The sequence below is a fragment of the Nuphar pumila genome, chromosome 2 (assembly GCF_984573655.1).
Source record: "Nuphar pumila chromosome 2, dmNupPumi1.hap1.1, whole genome shotgun sequence".
Classification (NCBI taxonomy): Eukaryota; Viridiplantae; Streptophyta; class Magnoliopsida; order Nymphaeales; family Nymphaeaceae; genus Nuphar; species Nuphar pumila.
The window spans coordinates 117641604-117660541 of record NC_143250.1 but is presented as its reverse complement, the minus strand read 5'-3'; the positions used below and the strand labels follow the sequence as shown (position 1 = coordinate 117660541).

Genomic DNA, 18938 nt, shown 5'->3' with positions numbered 1-18938 from the left:
TTGGTATGAACAAACTAGATTCAATTTAAAAAATAACCTTTTTTACGGATCGGAAAGATCATCTCTGGTTAGGGATAAATCACTCCCGCAAGTTAGTCCTGATTGTGCTAAAATCCTGACGGTGCAAAATAACAGGTTCTGAATCTCGATTTTTAAAGTGGGTCAAACAAACTCAAAATGATCTGATTTTTGGTGGAGAGCATTAAGACATATGCATAAAGTTGCAGTAAAAAATTCAGATTAAAATGAGCTCTGGTTACATACAAATCGATAGATCTAAAATGCACCAGAATTTTAAAGTATAATCTAGAAAACAACTGAACATGATGAAAGCAAACTGCACATGCGTGGATGTTCAAACATGAGATCTAAATGCCTTAAAACATGAATGAGTAAAAACTTTGAATCAGACTCCACAACTCTTCAAGTTGAATGATGCTACCCACGCTGGGAGGAGCCCCCAAACCCTCCTCCTGTAAGGGTAAAAACTCTGAATCAGGATCTACAACTCATTTAGTTGAATGATGCTACCCACGCTGGGAGGAGCCCCCAAACCCTTCTCATGTAAGGGCAAAAACTCTGAATCAGGCTCCACAACGAATCAAGTTGAATGATGCTACCCACGCTGGGAGGAGCCCCCAAACCCTCCTCTTGTAAGGGTAAAAACTCTGAATCAGGATCTACAACTCATTTAGTTGAATGATGCTACACACGCTGGGAGGAGCCCCCAAACCCTCCTCCTGTAAGGGTAAAAACTCTGAATCATGTTCCACAACAGTCAATGTGCAGGTCAGCCGGTGCTTGATGGAGCAATGTAAGATCTTTTGTTGGATGTGCATAGAAGCAGAAAGAGAAGGGAGAGAGAGAGAGTGAGAGGGTTGATGTTCATGGCCTCCTCCAGGGGAGATTTCTTTCTCAGATAATCCTGCAGTGCAGAGACTGGGTCTTAAATAATCATCTTCGGGGCACTTAAGTCTTTACAACCACTCCTTTTCAAGATTCGTCATTTTTTTTGGCACCAATGGAGGAGAGGGTACTTAAGTCTTTGCAATCGCATCAAACTCCAATGCTAATTAATGCTGACAAACATGGGGATACGAGACGCACATGCTTACATACGTGGTGCTCTTTGGGACCCCCGAACATGAGATGTAGCTAACTGCCCTGTTCAGGGGGGGAACATATTACCTGCTTTGTTCTTTAGATATGGCAGTGGATCAGGGGGAAACGAGCTTCACCCCGTTTGGACCGAGGATAGAAGACATGAAACTAAGATGAAGGCGGGAATGGAGGTTAAAATCAAAACCCGTGCAGGAATGAAGGCAGGGGTGGAGGGTAGGATTTTAAGACGGAGTTGTCCTCCGTCCCACCCCACCCCGTTTGTATCGAGGATGGAGGACATGAAACGGGAATGGAGGTTAAAATCAAAACCCTATGGGGATAAAAGGCGGGGGTGGAGGGTAGGATTTTGAGAGGGAGCGGGGATGGAGACCTTGTCCCCCGCCCCGATCCACTGCTATCCCTAGACGGGAGCAGTTTTTCCTACCTTTACAAACAAATTAAAAAGGACATGTGAACCTCAATATATGTGATGCCATTTTTAGAATGTTACAAAGGCACTGCAATTTTGTGCACGAGTGCCCTTGATCCATCTTTAATATGTGAGATTATCACTGGTTTTCTTTTGATAATAGGGAGAAACCATGGGTATGGTTTGGATGTCCCTTTATGGGCCGAGAGGTGCCATGTTGATTGATCCTATTTCAGTATCTGCAGTGTAACACTTCATAAGTATTCCCCCTCTTACTGATCCAGGTGGATTCAAGAATAATTCGAATCAATTGGATCAACATTTGGGTTCATAAATAGAGCAAATCCACACATGCAACTTTGACAGGGCATAACTTTGTTCTGTTATAGAAATTCAATGATTTTTGTGTCGTTCTAAACTATATTTTAAGGCTGTAGCTGACAAATTATCAAATATCGTTAGACACTATTTTCAGGCTCATCTAAGCTCATTTAGTAGGTTAAATGGGCCACTCAAAGTTTTACATACTATATATTATTAAGTTCAATTGGTGCTGGTCTCTTTATTCGAGAAAAGTTTGAGGATGATTCAAAAAGCAAAATTGATATAGTCAATGAGCTCTATAAAGAGATGGACTCATGTAATTTGAATATGTTACATAACTAATTGGGTAAAAAAAAATCATCATAAATACTAGTATGATCCTACCCTAATTAAGAAAAGAAAATATAACTTAACTAGAAAATGGGGATTCTATGTATGAAATCAACATAGAGTGTTTTTGGTGGCTCATAAAAGCAAAGAAGGTATGAACACACAATCAGTTTTTCCCAAAAGTTTTATATGAGTTATTTTATTTTATTTTTTTTGTTCTCCTTTTCTTAAGATCCGGTTTGAGAGGACTGGAGAAAGAGATTTCACCACTACTATTTTCGGATCACTTGCCCACCAAGATATTCTCCTATTTTCAACCTTGCAACAAGGAATGCACATTTCAGATGTGCTCGTTCAACTTGAATAGCTTAAGCCAACCCACCTATAGGACCTAGGTAGATGCTTAGAGACCTTGTGGAATATATATCATCATTAACATATAGAGTAATACGATTTAAGCCGGCCCACCTGACCAGGTGTGCTGAGCTCTCTTGCATTAGCATCACAATGTTGGTCTTCATATCAAATTATTGTCACGTAACACCATGATCCTCTTTATGATAAATGATTTTCTTGCCCAGAAATGACTTGACCCAATAGGGAAATCTCAATTTATTGGGTCTTTCTATACAATAGCGTCATAGTCTAAGAGCCCAAACTATGTGATTGAATAAATCCTCATCCTCCTCTATCTGTTGCAGGTTGAAGGTTCCTTCTTCTTACCCTTTTTCAAATCCCGATTCTTATTTTTCATATAAAAATCTCTGATTAACCAGTGTTTATATATAGATGTAGGAGGAAGTAACAAGTCTCTTTGACACTTTCATTATGGTTGTAATCACCATCTCTGTCACCGCCATTAAAGTGACATAAACCACCACCACCACCACCACCGCCGCCACCGTAACACTGCTAAGAACATCAACGTCAACCTGCCATTGTCCATGCCACATTGCCTTTTTTTCTAAAAGCCAACATCATTTTTTGTGTCATAGACCCGTATTCAATGTGAGCATACAAAAGGTGGAAAGTGTTCAACCAAACAACTTTTTTTGGACCTCAATTCTTGAAGTGGAGGTCGTTGTCTTGGCCGGAATGTTCAGGCAGTGGCATATACATTACTTTAGCAGGAAAAAGATGTGATGTTTTTTCCTCATATTTTACACGGGAACACCGCAGCTCAGGGTACGGAGACTTAGTGGCGGTCCTCAGGAACGTCATAGGGCCTATGATGGACTTCGGCTTATGCAAAGATCTAGTGCCGGTGGCAATGTTATCAGTATCGGGTCATCGTATCGACTGAAAATCAATATGATTCAGTGGCTATTTTGTTTTTAATAAATGCAAAATTAATAAAATTTAATGTTTTAATATTATTTTAATAGATTTAAGTTTTAACATGTATCACGTTATGATTGACTTGTAATATTTTTTTATTATTTGTTGGCCAATACAGAACGAGTCACCTGAGGGGACTGATATAGGGCAAAAGATGTGAGATGTTAAAAGAGAATATAGATGATTGAATGATGACACAAAAAGCATGAGTGCGATAGGAGGACGACAATAAAAAAAGGGAGGGTGGGGATCCTAATTATCAAAAGAACACCTTTTTGGATATGGATCTTGCATGTAGCTACTAGTCAAACCTGTCAACCAGTTGAATGTTGGTTCTAACTGTTTCAGAGAAGATATATGCTGCACTCTACAATGCTATAGAAATTACCTAATAAATCTCATTGGTGCAATTTGTATTTGATAAATCTAACTCCACGATGGATTCAATTAAGGATGGCAGTGGACCCTAGAAACACGAAGATCCTTCTGAACCCGTCTGATTGAATCGTAGATGGATATAAAACGGAGAATAAACAGAGGATTAAGGTAAAAATCAAAACATGGACTTACTCTTGCCCCCGCCTTGCCTCGTCTCCGTTAATCAAATTGTTAATATACCTTTATATATTATAAAATCTTTCTATATATATTCCCAACCCTAAACCCTTCTTATTTTCTTTTAATTCTTTTTAAAATAGGAATAAAGTTATTTTGAGATAGGAACAGGAAGGGAGACGAGAATGAAGACCACTATTTTGAGATGAAGCAGGGGTGGAGTCCTTGTTCCCTGCACCCGCCCTGCTGCCAACAACAACAACAACAACTACGCCTTCATCTCAAAAAAAATGGGGTCGGCGATATGAACCCAAAAAAAAAAACATTTCGGGTCTTTCACATGAATCCTTCTCCAATCATTTTTATCCAATGCCATGTCCTCGGTGAGGTTCAAAGCATTCATATTCTTTCTTATCATCTTCATCCAAGTCTTCTTAGTCATACCCCGACCTCTTTTAACTAATATATTATCCCATTTCTTTATCCTTTTAACGGGAGCATCATTAGGCCTTCGCCGAATATGTTCAAACCACCGTAAATGATTTTCTCTCATCTTATTTTCAATGAATGCAACAACATACACCACTGCACCCGCCCTGTCATCCCTACATTTAACATGGTTCCTTTTCTTTGAGCAATGCACTTTGGATCAAGTGTGCTTCAATATAAAAGCAAGATTTTTTTTTTTACTTGGAGAAACCACCCCAGGAAAGACCACTCTAGCTAATACTACCGTACTATGATCCCTGACTATGTCGGTATAAAACTTTGAAGACTTAACACTCACCCCAAGAAGTTGTCAAGCTTCGTCTTGCACAGGTGAATGATGCCCATGAGATTTGAACCTAGAGCAAGGGGGTCTTGAGAGTAGACAATATTTGCCATACATATATACGGGGAAAGAGAGTATACATTCCACAAACTATGGCCACAACAATATGGTTGATTTGCCCGGAAACGACCTTTAGATTGTGTATTAAAAAAAAGAATATGTCTTTGTGAGTTGAAATTTTTTGAAACATTTATGGCCTTCAATTTTTAGTCATCACAAAAACACATTCACAAGTCAGATTATGATGATCCAATTGGCAATCCTGGTAAATCAAACCATGTAGATCACATTTATGGGGTCATTTACTAAACAAATTAAGTCATTTTTCATACAAATAACTAAAAAGATATATATATATATATATATACTCTAACATTAAATTAGTTATATTTAACATCAAAAGAATTGAATCATATTAAAATAATTAAAATGCCTTCAAAAGAATGGTATTTTTTAAAATATACATATGCTCTTTGAGGTCAATAAGGTAAATTTGATGAATTTATAAAGTTAGTTTTTTGAAAAAGGTGTGACTTTTCAATTTTCTCTCAATTTAAAAGCCTTATAATACCCAAATAAGTAATCATGTATTTAAAAAAAAAACATTCTTTTAAAAGTATTTTATTCATTTTCATAATGTTGAATCCATCAAATGTTAAAAGCAACTAATTTAATGTTCGATTAACCCTTAAAAAAATATTTGCTACTAAGGATGGTAAAAAACTAATGAGCTATTAATCGAAGGTGTAAGTTGTATTGAGTCAATCTAACTACATACATGTGTTCACAAAGGATCAAGCCTTGAATGTGCTTTTTAATATGTAAAAATGTGTTCTTTTGAGTTATGAAATTTTGGCACATTGATGTTCATTGATTTTTTAACATCTTTAAAAATCTAATTATTTGTCATAATCACATGATTCAAAACAATTAAGTTTTTTACTAAACAAATCATGTAGATTACATCCGCGATGTTTGATCTATAAAAAATTGAAATTTTTTAAAGAAAAGAGTGATTTGTACGTCATTAGTTTCTTACCTTCATTAGTAGCCAATATTTGCCTATATATATAGTTATTAGAATATGAGAACTAAAAATATGAGCATTTTTGACATTTTTTTTTTGCAAATCTAACCATGTGGATGTGATTGGGATGGTGAATTTGCAAGGAATAAACCATTGAATCATGTATTTTAGATGAAAAAATACAATTTTTAAATGCTTAAATATTTATGAAGATTATGAGCCATTAATTTTAAAACTTTAAAAAATCTATTTTATTCATCAAAATGAGATGATTCAAGAGTTGGTTCAAGAGAAAAGAATAAAAAAATTCATAAAAATCATGGTTCACACGTTGCTTCTCATATTCGAGTGACTATATATATATATATATATATATATATATATATATATATATATATATATATATATATATATATATATATATATATATATATATATATATATATATATATATATATAAAAGGGAGTAATGTTGGGCACCCAAAGTGTATGACGTTACGTTGGAAAAGTGCGTGCCGTGATTGGGCGCAATCAGGGCACACGCTAATTCAACTGCAATTGGGATGGGAGTTTATGCATTGGCAAGAAGTATTGAGGCTGTCTCCCCTTTGTATTTTCACTAAATAGTGGATTTGACAGTTACCATTTTTCCAAATGTATAGAGTGACTGCAACTAACAGTGTCCAATTGGAGCTTTATATTTCTTAAATGTTTCATCCTTCTCGCTGCACACTTTGGCGTGTCACCCACTTCTCAGTGTTCTCACCCTGGTAATCTACGTCCTTTGTCCAACCCTGACAGATCCCTTTAAGTTTACTGGGCTGGCCATGTTGGGTCAGGCATCAGTTCACCTTACGGGTGTCCCTGACGTGATCCATCTCAACAATCTGTGCAATTTTTCCTTTTAATGTTCAGTTAAGTGACCGGATATGGATCTGGTTCTGGACCTATATCAAACCTACCAAATCAAACCCTGGTCCTGGTTGGTAGGATTCTGGTTTACCTTGCCAGATCTGTTAAGTTTCCCGGACCATACTAGGTTGGTCAGAGCTCACTTTCAATGTGTTGGGTTCAATGAGTTTCCAACGTTACGATGCAAGATGAAGCCAAAAAACATGAGTATATGGCTGTCACAAAGGTACGTAGACATGAGGACGTGTGGCACGGATTCGACTGGTCAGTTTGAAAATTAGGACTCGAGAACCCAGAATTTTTTAACCTATAACAAACTGATTTTTGATATTTTAATATTAAAAATGATTTTTTATTTAAATAATACTTAAAATCATTAACAAATATTAAAATATTGGTCATATGTGTCAGTGTGCATGTGTCCAAGCATGTCCACTTGCCTGGGTTCTTATTTTGAGATTTGGGTCTGACGCATCGTTATCAAGAAGCGATGAATGAAACGGAAGCGGAGAAGCGAGTATTAAATAGCATGAAGTGGGAAGAGGGGAAGCGAGTATTAAATAGTAAAAAAGAAAAAGTATGAAGCGGGAAGGGGAAATCGTTTTGGAAGTGTGTGACAAGCGAAAAAAAAAACATAAAAGAAACAAGGAAAAATAAGTGAGAAGTAGAGGAGAAAAAGAAAATTAGAAATATTAACATGAAAACCACAAAAAAAAAACGAGGGAAATGAAGCGGGAAGAGAAAGGAATACGAGAGGCAAGCGTTTTGAGAAGCTAGTGAGAAGCGTGTTTCTCATGAATAGCAAGCAAGTTTCCTTAAGAAAAGCATGACACATGCCGTTTTGGAAGCATGCTTTCCCCCTAAAGAGGCACTTTCGTTAACTATAATCTAACCCAAACCCGAGGAAAGCTCAGCCAGTGTCCACTCCATCCTGAGGTGAATCAGATCCGGCCTAACATCTTTCATTTCCATCTAAAAAACCAAAAGTACAGCAGAACAGCTTTTATTGAATTAAAAAAAATATTGGTCAGGACGCTGATCAAAGTGTAAATAGTAAAAGTAAATATATCCGCTTTGCCGGATTCGAACCAGCGTCAAAAGCTCAGCCAGTGACCACTCCTACCTGTTGTAAAGCTGAATCAGATACGTTCTTGATCTTTCATTTTTATTTAAAAAAACAAAAGTACAGCAGAACAGCTTTTATTGAATTAAAAAAAAATGGTCAGGAAGCTCGTCAAAGGGTAAATAGTAAAAGTAAGCATATCCGACCTGCCGGATTCGAACCAGCGACCTAAGGATGACAGTCAACCAACTACAGTCCTCCGCTCTACCAACTGAGCTAAGGTCGGTTTGTGTTAATGCAAGAAAAAATTTATTATAAATCTTCAAAAATTTACATTTGTACCCTAAAGGACAAAGCAAAGAATCACATGGGCATTAACACCTGAACGGTTTAGCATGCTTCACCTTAACGGCCAACGAGTCGCATCAACGTTGTCTGTCTATATTAGCCCACTTCAACAACTAAAGGAAGTTTAACGTCACCCAGTATAAAACTTTGGCCGACTCTCCCTGAGTTTGTAGCAGGAGTGACAAGGGGTTGGGTATGTCCCGTTCCTAACCTGTATCGATCCAACTTTTTTACCATCAGATAACACATGTTACTAAAAAACTTATTAAAATATTTTTGGCAACCACCTTAAAATTATTTAAAAAAAAAAATGAATCCGTGATCTCTCTGTTGGGTTCAAGGTTGATGGTTAGTTCTTTGAGTCAAGCTCCTCTTTCTTTCTTTCTTAATCTCATGTAAGAGAGAGATTCAAATCCCATTGTGTTCTCCTCTTTACCTTTGAGAGAGTGAGTGAGATCATTCAGTATACAATCTAGGGGTCTCAATGAGTCAGGTTTGGTTCCGACCTAGGTAGAACCAGAATTAGACTCAATGTATGTTCTGGTATGATATCAGGTCGAGAAATCATACCCAAACCATATAAGAACTACATGAATCAAACCCGGATCATACCTAATAAAATAATATTTTTATCATTTTTACATTAAAAAATTACGGGTCTTATTTCTAGTCCTTCCACGGTTTCTTCATTTGAAGACTTCGTGCGATTCCCCCCCCCCCCCACTCAGGTCAAGGGTTAAACCTGAACCTCGCTTTTGCGATGCATTTGTTGTCCCATTACGGCTTCCTCATTTCGAGGATTTTGTATGGTCGCCCCTTTCAGGATAAGGGTTAAGCCTGAACCTCGTTCTACGCGGTACCTTTTTCTTAGGTTTTGGTTAAACCTGAACCTCGTTTCGACGAAGTAACCCTCCCGCCCCATCATGGTTTTCCCCACAAGAGAATCCATACTCTTTGTATATCCATCCAGGAAAGGATCAATACTTGAAATTTCATCTCACGAGGCATTGCTCTCAAAATGTCTCATCGAGGCCTGCTTATATTCTTTTTCCCATCTGAATCATCTTGATATATCTTCGTCTCATCCAGGTTAAGGGCTAAAAGGCTGATCTGGTCTCACTTATGAGACTTGATCAAAATTCTCATCTTTCATCATCCCGGAAACTGCATCCAAAGTTTTATCACGATTTCCTCATTCCTATCATTCAATCGGGTCGAGCTAGGGTCTGATATAAAATTTTACAAACTATACTCAAATCTATATATTAATCAGACGTGGGTTTTCTTATTTATCACCATACCCGGACACCTCTAGGTATACTTTTGCCAGGGTCTCTAGATTAAACTGCAAATGAACATGCCCACTCTTATTGGTACGAGATCCATGAGTCCATTGACTACTCACTTGTTGGTATATGTTTTGTAAGGCCACTAACCAACCTCAACAAAAAATGGAGAGGCGTTGGCAGGGAACCCAGTTGGAAGGTGAGATTCCCTTGATGTTGGTGGCCGATCTGAGCGCAGAGACCGAGACTCGCCCCCCTAAACAAAACCCTACTACTAAAGTAAGAAAGAGACACGACACACTTCACCATTACGGTCTTTGGCAGACTTTTTCTTTCCTTTCCCTTTTTCAATGAAAAGCCCAAGACTCTCTTCACAACACACATTGCCCCCTCCCCACGAGCTTTTCCCGCATTTTTAAATTGCTCTCTCAGTTCAGCGGCTCACTTGCCAAAAGAAACTAAAGGAAATGGAAGACCAACGAAAGCAAAGCGGGGGAGAAGATCAGAGAACCCCAAGGAATCAGTGATCTCTCTTTTCTTGTCTTGGCGGGGAAAAAGCAGTGGATGGCGATGGCTGAAGATACTGTGGTTTTGGTGGTGGAGAAGATGGAGGAAGGCATCTATGAACAGTTGGAGAAGAAGAAGAAAGGCGGAGAAGAGATTCCAGAGCAGTACAGCAAAAGGCCATCTTCCTTCTCCAAGCCATCCGACCCATCACCAACTCTCCTCAATCGAAATGGCAAAGAGGGTAGCGGTCCTTCTTCCGAACCAGCGAAGGACTCGGAAGAACTCCCCCGCGTTCGGACGATTTCGAGGTCGGCATCCTCGAAGGCCAAGTCCCCCTTCTTCGAGACGAACCACCCCGTCGACGATAGCACGGTGATGGTGCGCAGCCCCCCTCAGCAGCAGAGCTCTCCAATGAGGACCACGCTCAGAGAGACGCCCAGAAACCCCCGAACGACGAACCCTTCTGCGGGGGAAGAGGAGGAGGACGAGTCCTACATGCCGCAGCTTGTTGAGGAGAAGAAGAACAATAAATGGGGTGCTTGGATCTTCGTCGAGTGGGCAGCGTTCGTTCTGATAATGGGTTGCTTGATCTGCAGCCTGACGGTGCCCCGAATGGAGAGGTTTTCATTCTGGGGTTTGGAGGTCTGGAAATGGTGCGTGATGGGGCTCGTCGTCCTTTGCGGGAGGTTGGTCTCCGGATGGCTCGTCGGCCTCCTGGTCTACTTGATCGAGCGGAACTTCATGCTCAGGACCAGGCTTCTGTACTTCGTCTTCGGCATGAGGAAGAGCGTCCAGCTCTGCCTGTGGGTGGGCCTCGCTCTCCTCTCCTGGACGCTGCTCTTCGATCACAACAGGAGCGTGCGATCTCCGCGCAATCGGGCGGTGCTGTCCTACGTCTCCCGGGCGCTTTCCGCGGTCTTGATCGGATCCCTGCTCTGGATGGTGAAGACATTGCTGATGAAGGTCTTGGCTTCTTCTTTCCATGTGAAGGCTTACTTTGATCGGATTCAGGAATCGGTGTTTCATCAGTATGTTTTGGAGACGCTTTCGGGGCCACCGGTGATGGAATTGCATGAGAAGGTGGGGGCTTCGGAGAGCAATGCGAAGTTGAATGTCAAGGCGGGGCAGGGGAAGAAGGGGAAGGATGCAGGTGTGATCGATGTGGGGAAGTTGCAGAGGATGAACCAAGATAAGGTCTCTGCGTGGACAATGAAGAGTCTGATGAATATGATCAGTAGTTCGGGGTTGTCGACGATCTCGAACGCTATTGATGAATCTATGTCCGGTGGCGATGGTGGGAATGATGGGCAGATCAACACTGAGCCGGAAGCAAGAGCTGCTGCTTGCAGGATTTTCAGGAATGTTGCTAAGCCTGATTCCAAGTGAGGATTTCTCCCAAGAAGACGGATTTTTTTTTGTCATGATGGGATTCTATTTCATTCGATTTTTGGTTGATTTTGCCAACTGTGTTTTGATTGTAGGTTTATCGATGAAGAAGACCTTCTGAGATTCTTGAGTACAGATGAGGTGCAGAAAATATTTCCACTGTTTGAAGGGGTAGCAGAGTTGGGAAGGATTAAGAGGTCTTCCTTCAGAAATTGGGTGGTACGACAATCATAACTTGGCAATTATGTTCTAGCTTAAATGAACAAAAGCCTCATACACGATGATTTTAATTGCAGTTTCTGTTTGATTGCTCTGTCCTTAGGTTAAGGCCTACCTTGAACGCAAATCATTGGCGTATTCTTTAAATGACACTAAGACTGCAGTGAAACAACTGCACAACGTCGCAAACTTTGTTGCGATCATCGCGATCATTGTTGTATGTTTGCTCTTCATGGGATTCGCGACAACCAAAGTCCTGTTCTTTATCACATCCCAACTGTTGCTGCTGGGGTTCATGTTTGGGAATACCTGCAAGATGATATTTGAGTCTATCATATTTGTATTCGTAATGCATCCGTTTGATGTTGGTGATAGGTGTGTCATTGACGGCGTGCAGGTAACCATCTGAACTATTTCACATCATCTGATGTTTTTTAGTTTTTTTTCCTGACATTTACTGGTGAGATAATCTAAACTATTTAACGTCATCTGATGGCGTGCAGGCTGCATCTCTAATATTTGATTTTTTCCCCAATAATTTGTCTTTTACATTGTTGATTCAGAATAAGAATCTGAAGGATTATAACTTTTTTTTCTTTTCCCACGCTCCACAAGGATAATAATGACCTCCAAAAAGAAAATGTTATTTCATAAAATCAGAAAGTCAGTCTCATTGATTCCTGAACTCTTTATGATTCTTTGATTTGATTAGGAAAGGATGCATCTGTTTCCTAGCTCATACCCACTTTGATTTATATTCTAGCCTGATTGATCTGATTTTTGGCCCGATCATGGAAAAGTTGACGCTAATTCAAGTTTACCATTCAGTTCAAATCTACATACAGAGAAAAACAATGATGATTGATAATCACTAGCTGGTAGCTACCTGCAGCTTTCAAGCTTTGGTATAACACAAGTGCTGTTTTTCCCCTTTTTTGATGGCGAGGGTTGATCCCTAATAGGCTCCACCCTATAGTAGTAAGCCCTGGGAGAGTGGACCAGCCTCACAGTGCTGCTCCATATCTGTTGTGGGTTTGATCTCTGGGGTAATCAGGCTCGTGACATCCAAGGCCTCCGAACATCCCGGCACTCGCCCCTGTTCCAGATCAGATTCTGATCTGAATCCCCATGTAGTTAGCTATTCCAGATCCAAACCGTTTCCCTCCCTATAGTGGGGGCTTGGTAATCAGAAGTCTTACATGTTAGGGATAATACATTCCACAATTATCACAACAGCATTCCACTACTAAATTCTTTCTTTGCAGCCAGGGTTTTCTTTGTTTCAGCTTCCAATGAAGTGATTCAAAATGTGGTATTTTCTGCAGATGATCGTGGAAGAGATGTACATTCTGAACACCGTCTTCTTGAGATATGACAATGAGAAAATTTATTATCCGAACACTGTGCTCATCACAAAGCCAATCAGCAATTTCTATCGAAGCCCGGATATGGGCGACAATGTCGAGTTCTCTATCGATGTCTCTACTCCAGTAGAAGCCATTGGCACCCTCAAAACCAGGATACTGATGTACAGCCTCCGTTCTTGCTCTATGCCTCATTTATTAAGTTTTATGCTAATCTAATTTTATCTGGAAGCATGACATGTTCCCTTCTGTATTTATCTGTTGTTTTGCACACAGGTACTTGGAGAGCAAGCCGCGACATTGGCACCCAAAGCACAGCGTGGTGATAAAGGAGATTGAGAATGTTAATAAGTTGAAGATGGTTCTGTATGTCTTGCACACGATGAACCATCAAAATATAGTGGAGAAGAACAGTCGGAGATCAGAGCTTGTGCTTGAGCTGAAGAAAATCTTCGAGGAACTCAGTATTCAGTATCACTTGCTGCCTCAAGAAGTTCATCTTGTTACAACAGCATCAGCATTAGGTCGTGCTTCTTAACTCCGTTAATGACTGATTCTAGTAGTATATAGTAAATAGTGTGCACCTCCCAAATGTGTGCAACCAACCCTGTAGGTTATTTGTATCAGAATTCACGTGGAGATGTTGTAAAAGTCTTTGGACGAGAAAAGAATGGCCATTACAGAAGTTTTGCTTTCTCACCTTGGATTCAAAGCATTTCTTCATTAAGCTGAGCTGCTGAAAAGCTTTTGAACTAAAAATTGAGAACTGAAGGAACTTAACCATGTTATCAGGTTATAGGTTCTGTCCTGGGGAACGCCAACGGCAAGGAAAAAGTCTTGAAATCGTGCATAGAGTGAAAGCTGTCTGTAAAAGTTTGACTCTAGTCTCAAGGGGGTTGGCATAGTGGGAGGGGGCCTTGGCTACTAGGTGGGTGGTCAAGGTTCCATTCTCACATCAGCTCCTAAAATATAAGAATAGACTAGGTCCTTATGCCCCTTGTACATGCCAAGCAAGGGGACTCTCTTGCTGCAAAGGGTGCGCCAGATTATTGGGACGGCTTAGCCAGCACGACTAGATCTCTGATTCTGAGGTGGTTTTCCCATTTCGCATGAAAAAGAAAAGTAGTCTGACCCTAAGGGGACACAAACAGAAGAGAGCTCAACAGTAGTTTTTACCATGGAGCTCTCTTCCGTGGAAGATGAGAGTCCAACACCCTCCCTGCCGTGCCTCCCACGGGAATCATTTCCGAGGAAAAGGGGGTTTAGCAGTGATTTTGGGGTCCCTTTTCTGTGAGAAAATGGATCCCTGTGTTTGCAATGCCGTGATGGGCCCTGCCAAAACACATCAAAAGTTGTGTGTTTCGGAATAAAGCCACAGTTTTTTCTCTGCAGAAAGCCACAGTTTTCCGTGGCACTCAAATGCCCAATAAAGGAGCGACTTTTGCATGCAGATATAGTCAAATTTAGCTCTGATCTCATGAAAAAAAAATAGTCTGACTCTGGAGGAGGGACTTTTGAATGCAGACCAGGTCAGATATCTCTCTGACGGTAGTCTGTGAGAGATGCCTTTGGTATCATCGTCATGTGGATGGACTGCCTCCAAAACACAAGGTTTTAAATTTGTTTTCAGCTGTCCATTTTGTATGTTCTAGATGCCCTTCATCTAGAACATCAATGGATTTAAAAAATTGTGGGACTCATCTAAGATGCAAAGAACACAGCCATGGTGCTTGGAAGGCCTTTCATCCTGAAATCTTCTGGGGACTTTTTCCTGAAGTAACAAAAATATTTTCATGTTTGTTAGGTTACGGAAAAAGGAGGGGGCCCTGCTTTGTGAGGCACTTTTTTTTTGTTCGACAAGTTTTTCTAGTTAATCAAACGGCCACTACCTTATTCATTCAACATTAACCAAGAATAGTGGAATTAGATTGAGAGGTCATGTCGATTCCCAATGAGTTGAGAACTTGTTCTTCTGTATAGATCACATCATTTTGCTTCTCCTTTACCCTATCCACCTTTCTCTATCAACCACCACAAACTGGTAGCCAGTGAGCCTCTCTTGATCATCATCTTCTCTAAATATAGTAGCTATTCTCTAAACGTAGATAGTTGGATAGGTGTTTTGAATGATGATTGTAACACCCTAGATTTTTGGACCCTTTTTAAAGGGAATTTATTTAATATTATAAGAGTCTTTGCATTGGGATTTGTATTTTATATTGATGAATAAAGGTTTCTCATTGAAATCGGATTAGAAAATGGTCAAAATTGGGTCTAGATCAGACTTGTTTGCTTGTTTAAAATTTTTAGAAAAAGGTTAAAAACTAACTTGTCAAGGGATATGTTAGGTATTTTCTTGAAAGATCTTAGTTTTATTGGATAATGGTTGTTTGGTAAATCGATAGAGAGTTAAAGGTAGTTATGGTATAAGAAGGATAAGTTAGGAATTTAAAACATCTACAAGGGTATTATGGTAATTATGGTAGAGTCAACTGTTAGTAAAAAGGACAGCTCAGCCCCCACTAACTGGGTTGTCTTAACAGGTGTTAAGAGGGTTATAATAAAATTAAATAGCTTTTAATTAAAACCTAATCTAATCTTCTCTCTCCCTTGATTACACATTCACTATCTTCTTCTTCTTCTCTCTCTCCTCACACTCTCTCATCTCTTCACTCTTGCTTTCGTCTCCCTTATCCACCCGCATGTCCTCCCTCTCGTTTAGCCCCATTCCCTTACACCATCACGTTGTAGTGGAGGGGGAGTGGCTGCACATCATAGAATCGGTTTTTGGGGCTCTCCTATAACAATGTCATCTCGCAGGTGTTCGATTCCTTACGGGTGATGAGTTGTTATTTGTGGTAATCTTCTTACTCTATGAAACTCTAGGGGCATGTGTAAAACTCACTTTAAAAAAAAAAATCGGACCCGGGCTGGGTCGGGTCCGGACCCGACCTGGGTTGGCCCGGGCCCGTCACCGTTAGGGTTTTAAAACCCGACACAGGAGAAAGGGTTTTGAGAAAAACCCTTTCCTCTGTGCGCCACAACCCCCCTTTTCGACCCGATAAGGATGGAAATCGGGGTTTCCCGATTTCACGCCTCCTCCCCCGAGCTCTTTAAGAGCACTAATGGAGGACAAGGGGAGGCACACCTCCCCCTTGCGTTTCCTTCTTCCCTGCGCATGCCTCCAGTGCTGCCGCTGCTGCAACCCACGCCGATGCCGATTGACGACGCCGGCCATCGTCGTCGGCCTCTTCCTAGGTACGTCGTTTCCTCCCTCTTCTCCCCCTCACCACCCTCTCTGTCACCTTGCCGGGAGGCCGACAGGCGGCGCAAGACCCCTGCTGCGCCTCCCACCTCCTATGTGCCCATCGGAGGCCCGACAGGTGGCCTACGAGGCCCTGTCGTCCCCTTTTTTTTTCTCTGTGGGATCGCCGGAGTGCCGGCAGGGGACCAATGGCCCCTGCGACACCCCCTCTCCCCTGTGTCTCTCTCTCTCTGCTTACCCTCCGGCAGGGGCCATCGACCCCTGCCCCTCTTCTTTTAAAACCCAGCAGGGGCCGATGGCCCCTGCCATTTCTTTTCAAGCCCGACCCCTGTCACCCTCCCCTCTGCCATGACCTGCGAAGGGGTCGGCAGGAGGCTGATGGCTCCTGCCACCCCGATCCCTCTCTCTTCGGCAAGGGCTAGCCCCCTGCCCCTTCGATGCTGACGACAGGGGCTGCCCCCCTGTCGATTCCCTGTCATTGGCAGAGTTTTTTTCCCCTGTCGCTTCGCTGCTGTCGGCAGGGGCTCGCCCCCTGCCGCCTTAGTGCCGTCGACAAGGGCTCGTCCCCTGTCGCCTTGTTGTCTTCGACTGTCAAGGTCTCACTCCCTGTCAGCTGTTTCGTCAGGCAGGGACCGAGGCCCCTGCCATTTGTTGTTTGGTCATAAAGGAGCCGAAGTCTCCTATCGCCTAATTTTACCCTTGCCCCCGTCGCACCATTAATTATATTAGCATAATTGAATATTTCACACTCTTGCAGATTTACGCAACGAGTCCAGTTCGCGCTCCGCGGCCTGACTCTCGTATCATCCACACCAGTAGACGTACGCAGCTGCACGACATTTCGAGGTAGGGTAAAGTCGCACAAAGGGCAATAAATGAACCTATTTAAGTTGAAATAATTAAGATGCCCATGCTAGATATGCTTAGATTTATATTGCTTCTGCATTGCATATTTTCTTGTCTGCATATTTATGAGTCGAGGTATGATTTTACTCTTTGAGTATTAATTTGTGTATTTGCTTATGTGGTTGAAGGTGGTTTCGTACTTTTTGCAATACTTATGCCCTTAATTGCTTGCATATATACTTACTTGTACGACGCTATAGGTCGATGTACAATTTCATTCTTCGATCATTATTTTGCATAGTTGCTTATGAGTTTGAGGTGTGGTTTCGTACTTCTTGAAATACATATGCCCTTGTTTGCTTGCATATATTTTTGCCTGCATGTTTCCTTTGAGTGAGGTACGACTTCGTGTCTCATGTATTACTTATGACCTTATGTGTTTGCCTATCTAAGTGGTCAAGGTATGGTTTGGCACCTCGTGTGTTACTTATGTGTTCTTTGCTTGATGTGCGGCATCGCAAGTCGAGAGTTGCTTGTCGTCATGTTATAACCTGCATATGCTCACATTTATGGTAAATATGTACTTACATAAATGAAGTTTTGTGCCTATCCTAATTCAGTTGTTTTCAAAACACTAGAAGTTGTACTTGTGCATTGCAGTTCTTTAAAAGAGGGTTTCCTCTTGCGAACCCAGTGCTCTTCAAATGGCACAGCTTTTGCAAAGTTAAGTTTTAATCCTCGCAGGATTTCGAAGTTGCATTTGAGTCCTCCCAAGTCCGCACACTTGGGAGAAATATTTTATAATCCTGATTCGAGTTGCAACCCAATTCGAATAACCCCGATCAGGGGCATGAGCCTATGAGTGAGTGGGGTTCTGTTGAAGAACTCATTCTTCATTTATCAATCTAGTGTCGCATGTCGATACTAAGATAAATTTTGGATGCAAGATTGATAGTGTTGTGCCTTGTGTGAATGACTTAATGTGGTATTATGGCTTTTAAGGATGAATCGTGCCAAATGAGCACTCCTATATTCTTTGGATCGTTATGAAGTTGTGTGTTGGGTGTTCCTTTTGAGAAGCCTACGCACCTCCCTTTTTCAGTATTGCATACTTTTAGACATGCACGACATGTTAAGTACTTTGTTGACCAGACGAGAGATTCGAGAAGACCTTGTATCATGAAATATGCAAAATATTGTTGAAATGAATTCAAGACTTATCTTGTCAAATTGTGTCGTGTTACTTCTTATGTAGATAATATCTGTTGGGGTTTCTTTTGTGAAATCATATCCCTTTTATCGTAGTCGTACTTTTGACAAGTACGTCTGTACTTTTTGACAAGTACGTCTTCTTTCGTTGCGATGATTGGATGAGTAGGTTGTGGCAACCTTGATGAGTGCAAATAACAAAATGCTGAGATCACCTAAATAAGTGATGATTTCCGCCTTCACCGGCAAGATACTCGAGTTGGGTCGAAAGACCAAAGTATGTAGAATGGGTCTTCAGTTAACTACCCCTGATGTACTCATTCAAACCGCTGACTCCTGTCAGGAGAGAAGACGGGAAGGTACAAAAACTTCGATGGACAAGCCATTAATAGCAATTATGAGCAAAAGACTCGGCTTCCCCAATCATCGGAGTTAGGGGAAAGGGACTACCATAATTATCCTAGGTGGTAGCTCTCTATGTTCGGGATGCATCCATTGTTTATGCTGCTTTGGGGATTTCTCTCTTGGTCACTGACCGTCCCCTTAGGTGCGGACTCAGTCAGCTATCCGGGTTATCTTAAAATACATAGCATAAT

At 41.1% G+C, this 18938-nt stretch overlaps 1 protein-coding gene and 1 non-coding gene across 2 annotated transcripts; one reads left to right on the top strand and one right to left on the bottom strand.

Moving 5' to 3' along the window:
- Positions 1-8112: 8112 nt before the first annotated feature.
- TRNAY-GUA (transfer RNA tyrosine (anticodon GUA)) lies at positions 8113-8198 on the bottom strand. Its single transcript is given in 2 exon segments — positions 8113-8148; positions 8162-8198. It is a non-coding gene; the product is annotated as a tRNA-Tyr (tRNA).
- A 1859-nt stretch (positions 8199-10057) lies between these two features.
- LOC149846886 (mechanosensitive ion channel protein 10-like) lies at positions 10058-13707 on the top strand. The gene is made up of 5 exons (XM_089998191.1): positions 10058-11435; positions 11535-11658; positions 11762-12055; positions 12984-13186; positions 13299-13707. The coding sequence occupies exons 1-5, from the start codon at positions 10111-10113 to the stop codon at positions 13558-13560; spliced, it is 2208 nt and encodes a 735-aa protein (XP_089854317.1). The 5' UTR covers positions 10058-10110; the 3' UTR covers positions 13561-13707.
- The last annotated feature ends 5231 nt before the right edge of the window (positions 13708-18938 follow it).

Coding starts and splice junctions, on each gene's coding strand:
- LOC149846886 (XM_089998191.1), top strand. CDS start 10,111: ATGGCGATGGCTGAAGATACTGTGGTTTTGGTGGTGGAGAAGATGGAG. Junction 11,436..11,534: donor GTTGCTAAGCCTGATTCCAA/GTGAGGATTTCT, acceptor TTTTGATTGTAG/GTTTATCGATGAAGAAGACC. Junction 12,056..12,983: donor GTGTCATTGACGGCGTGCAG/GTAACCATCTGA, acceptor TATTTTCTGCAG/ATGATCGTGGAAGAGATGTA.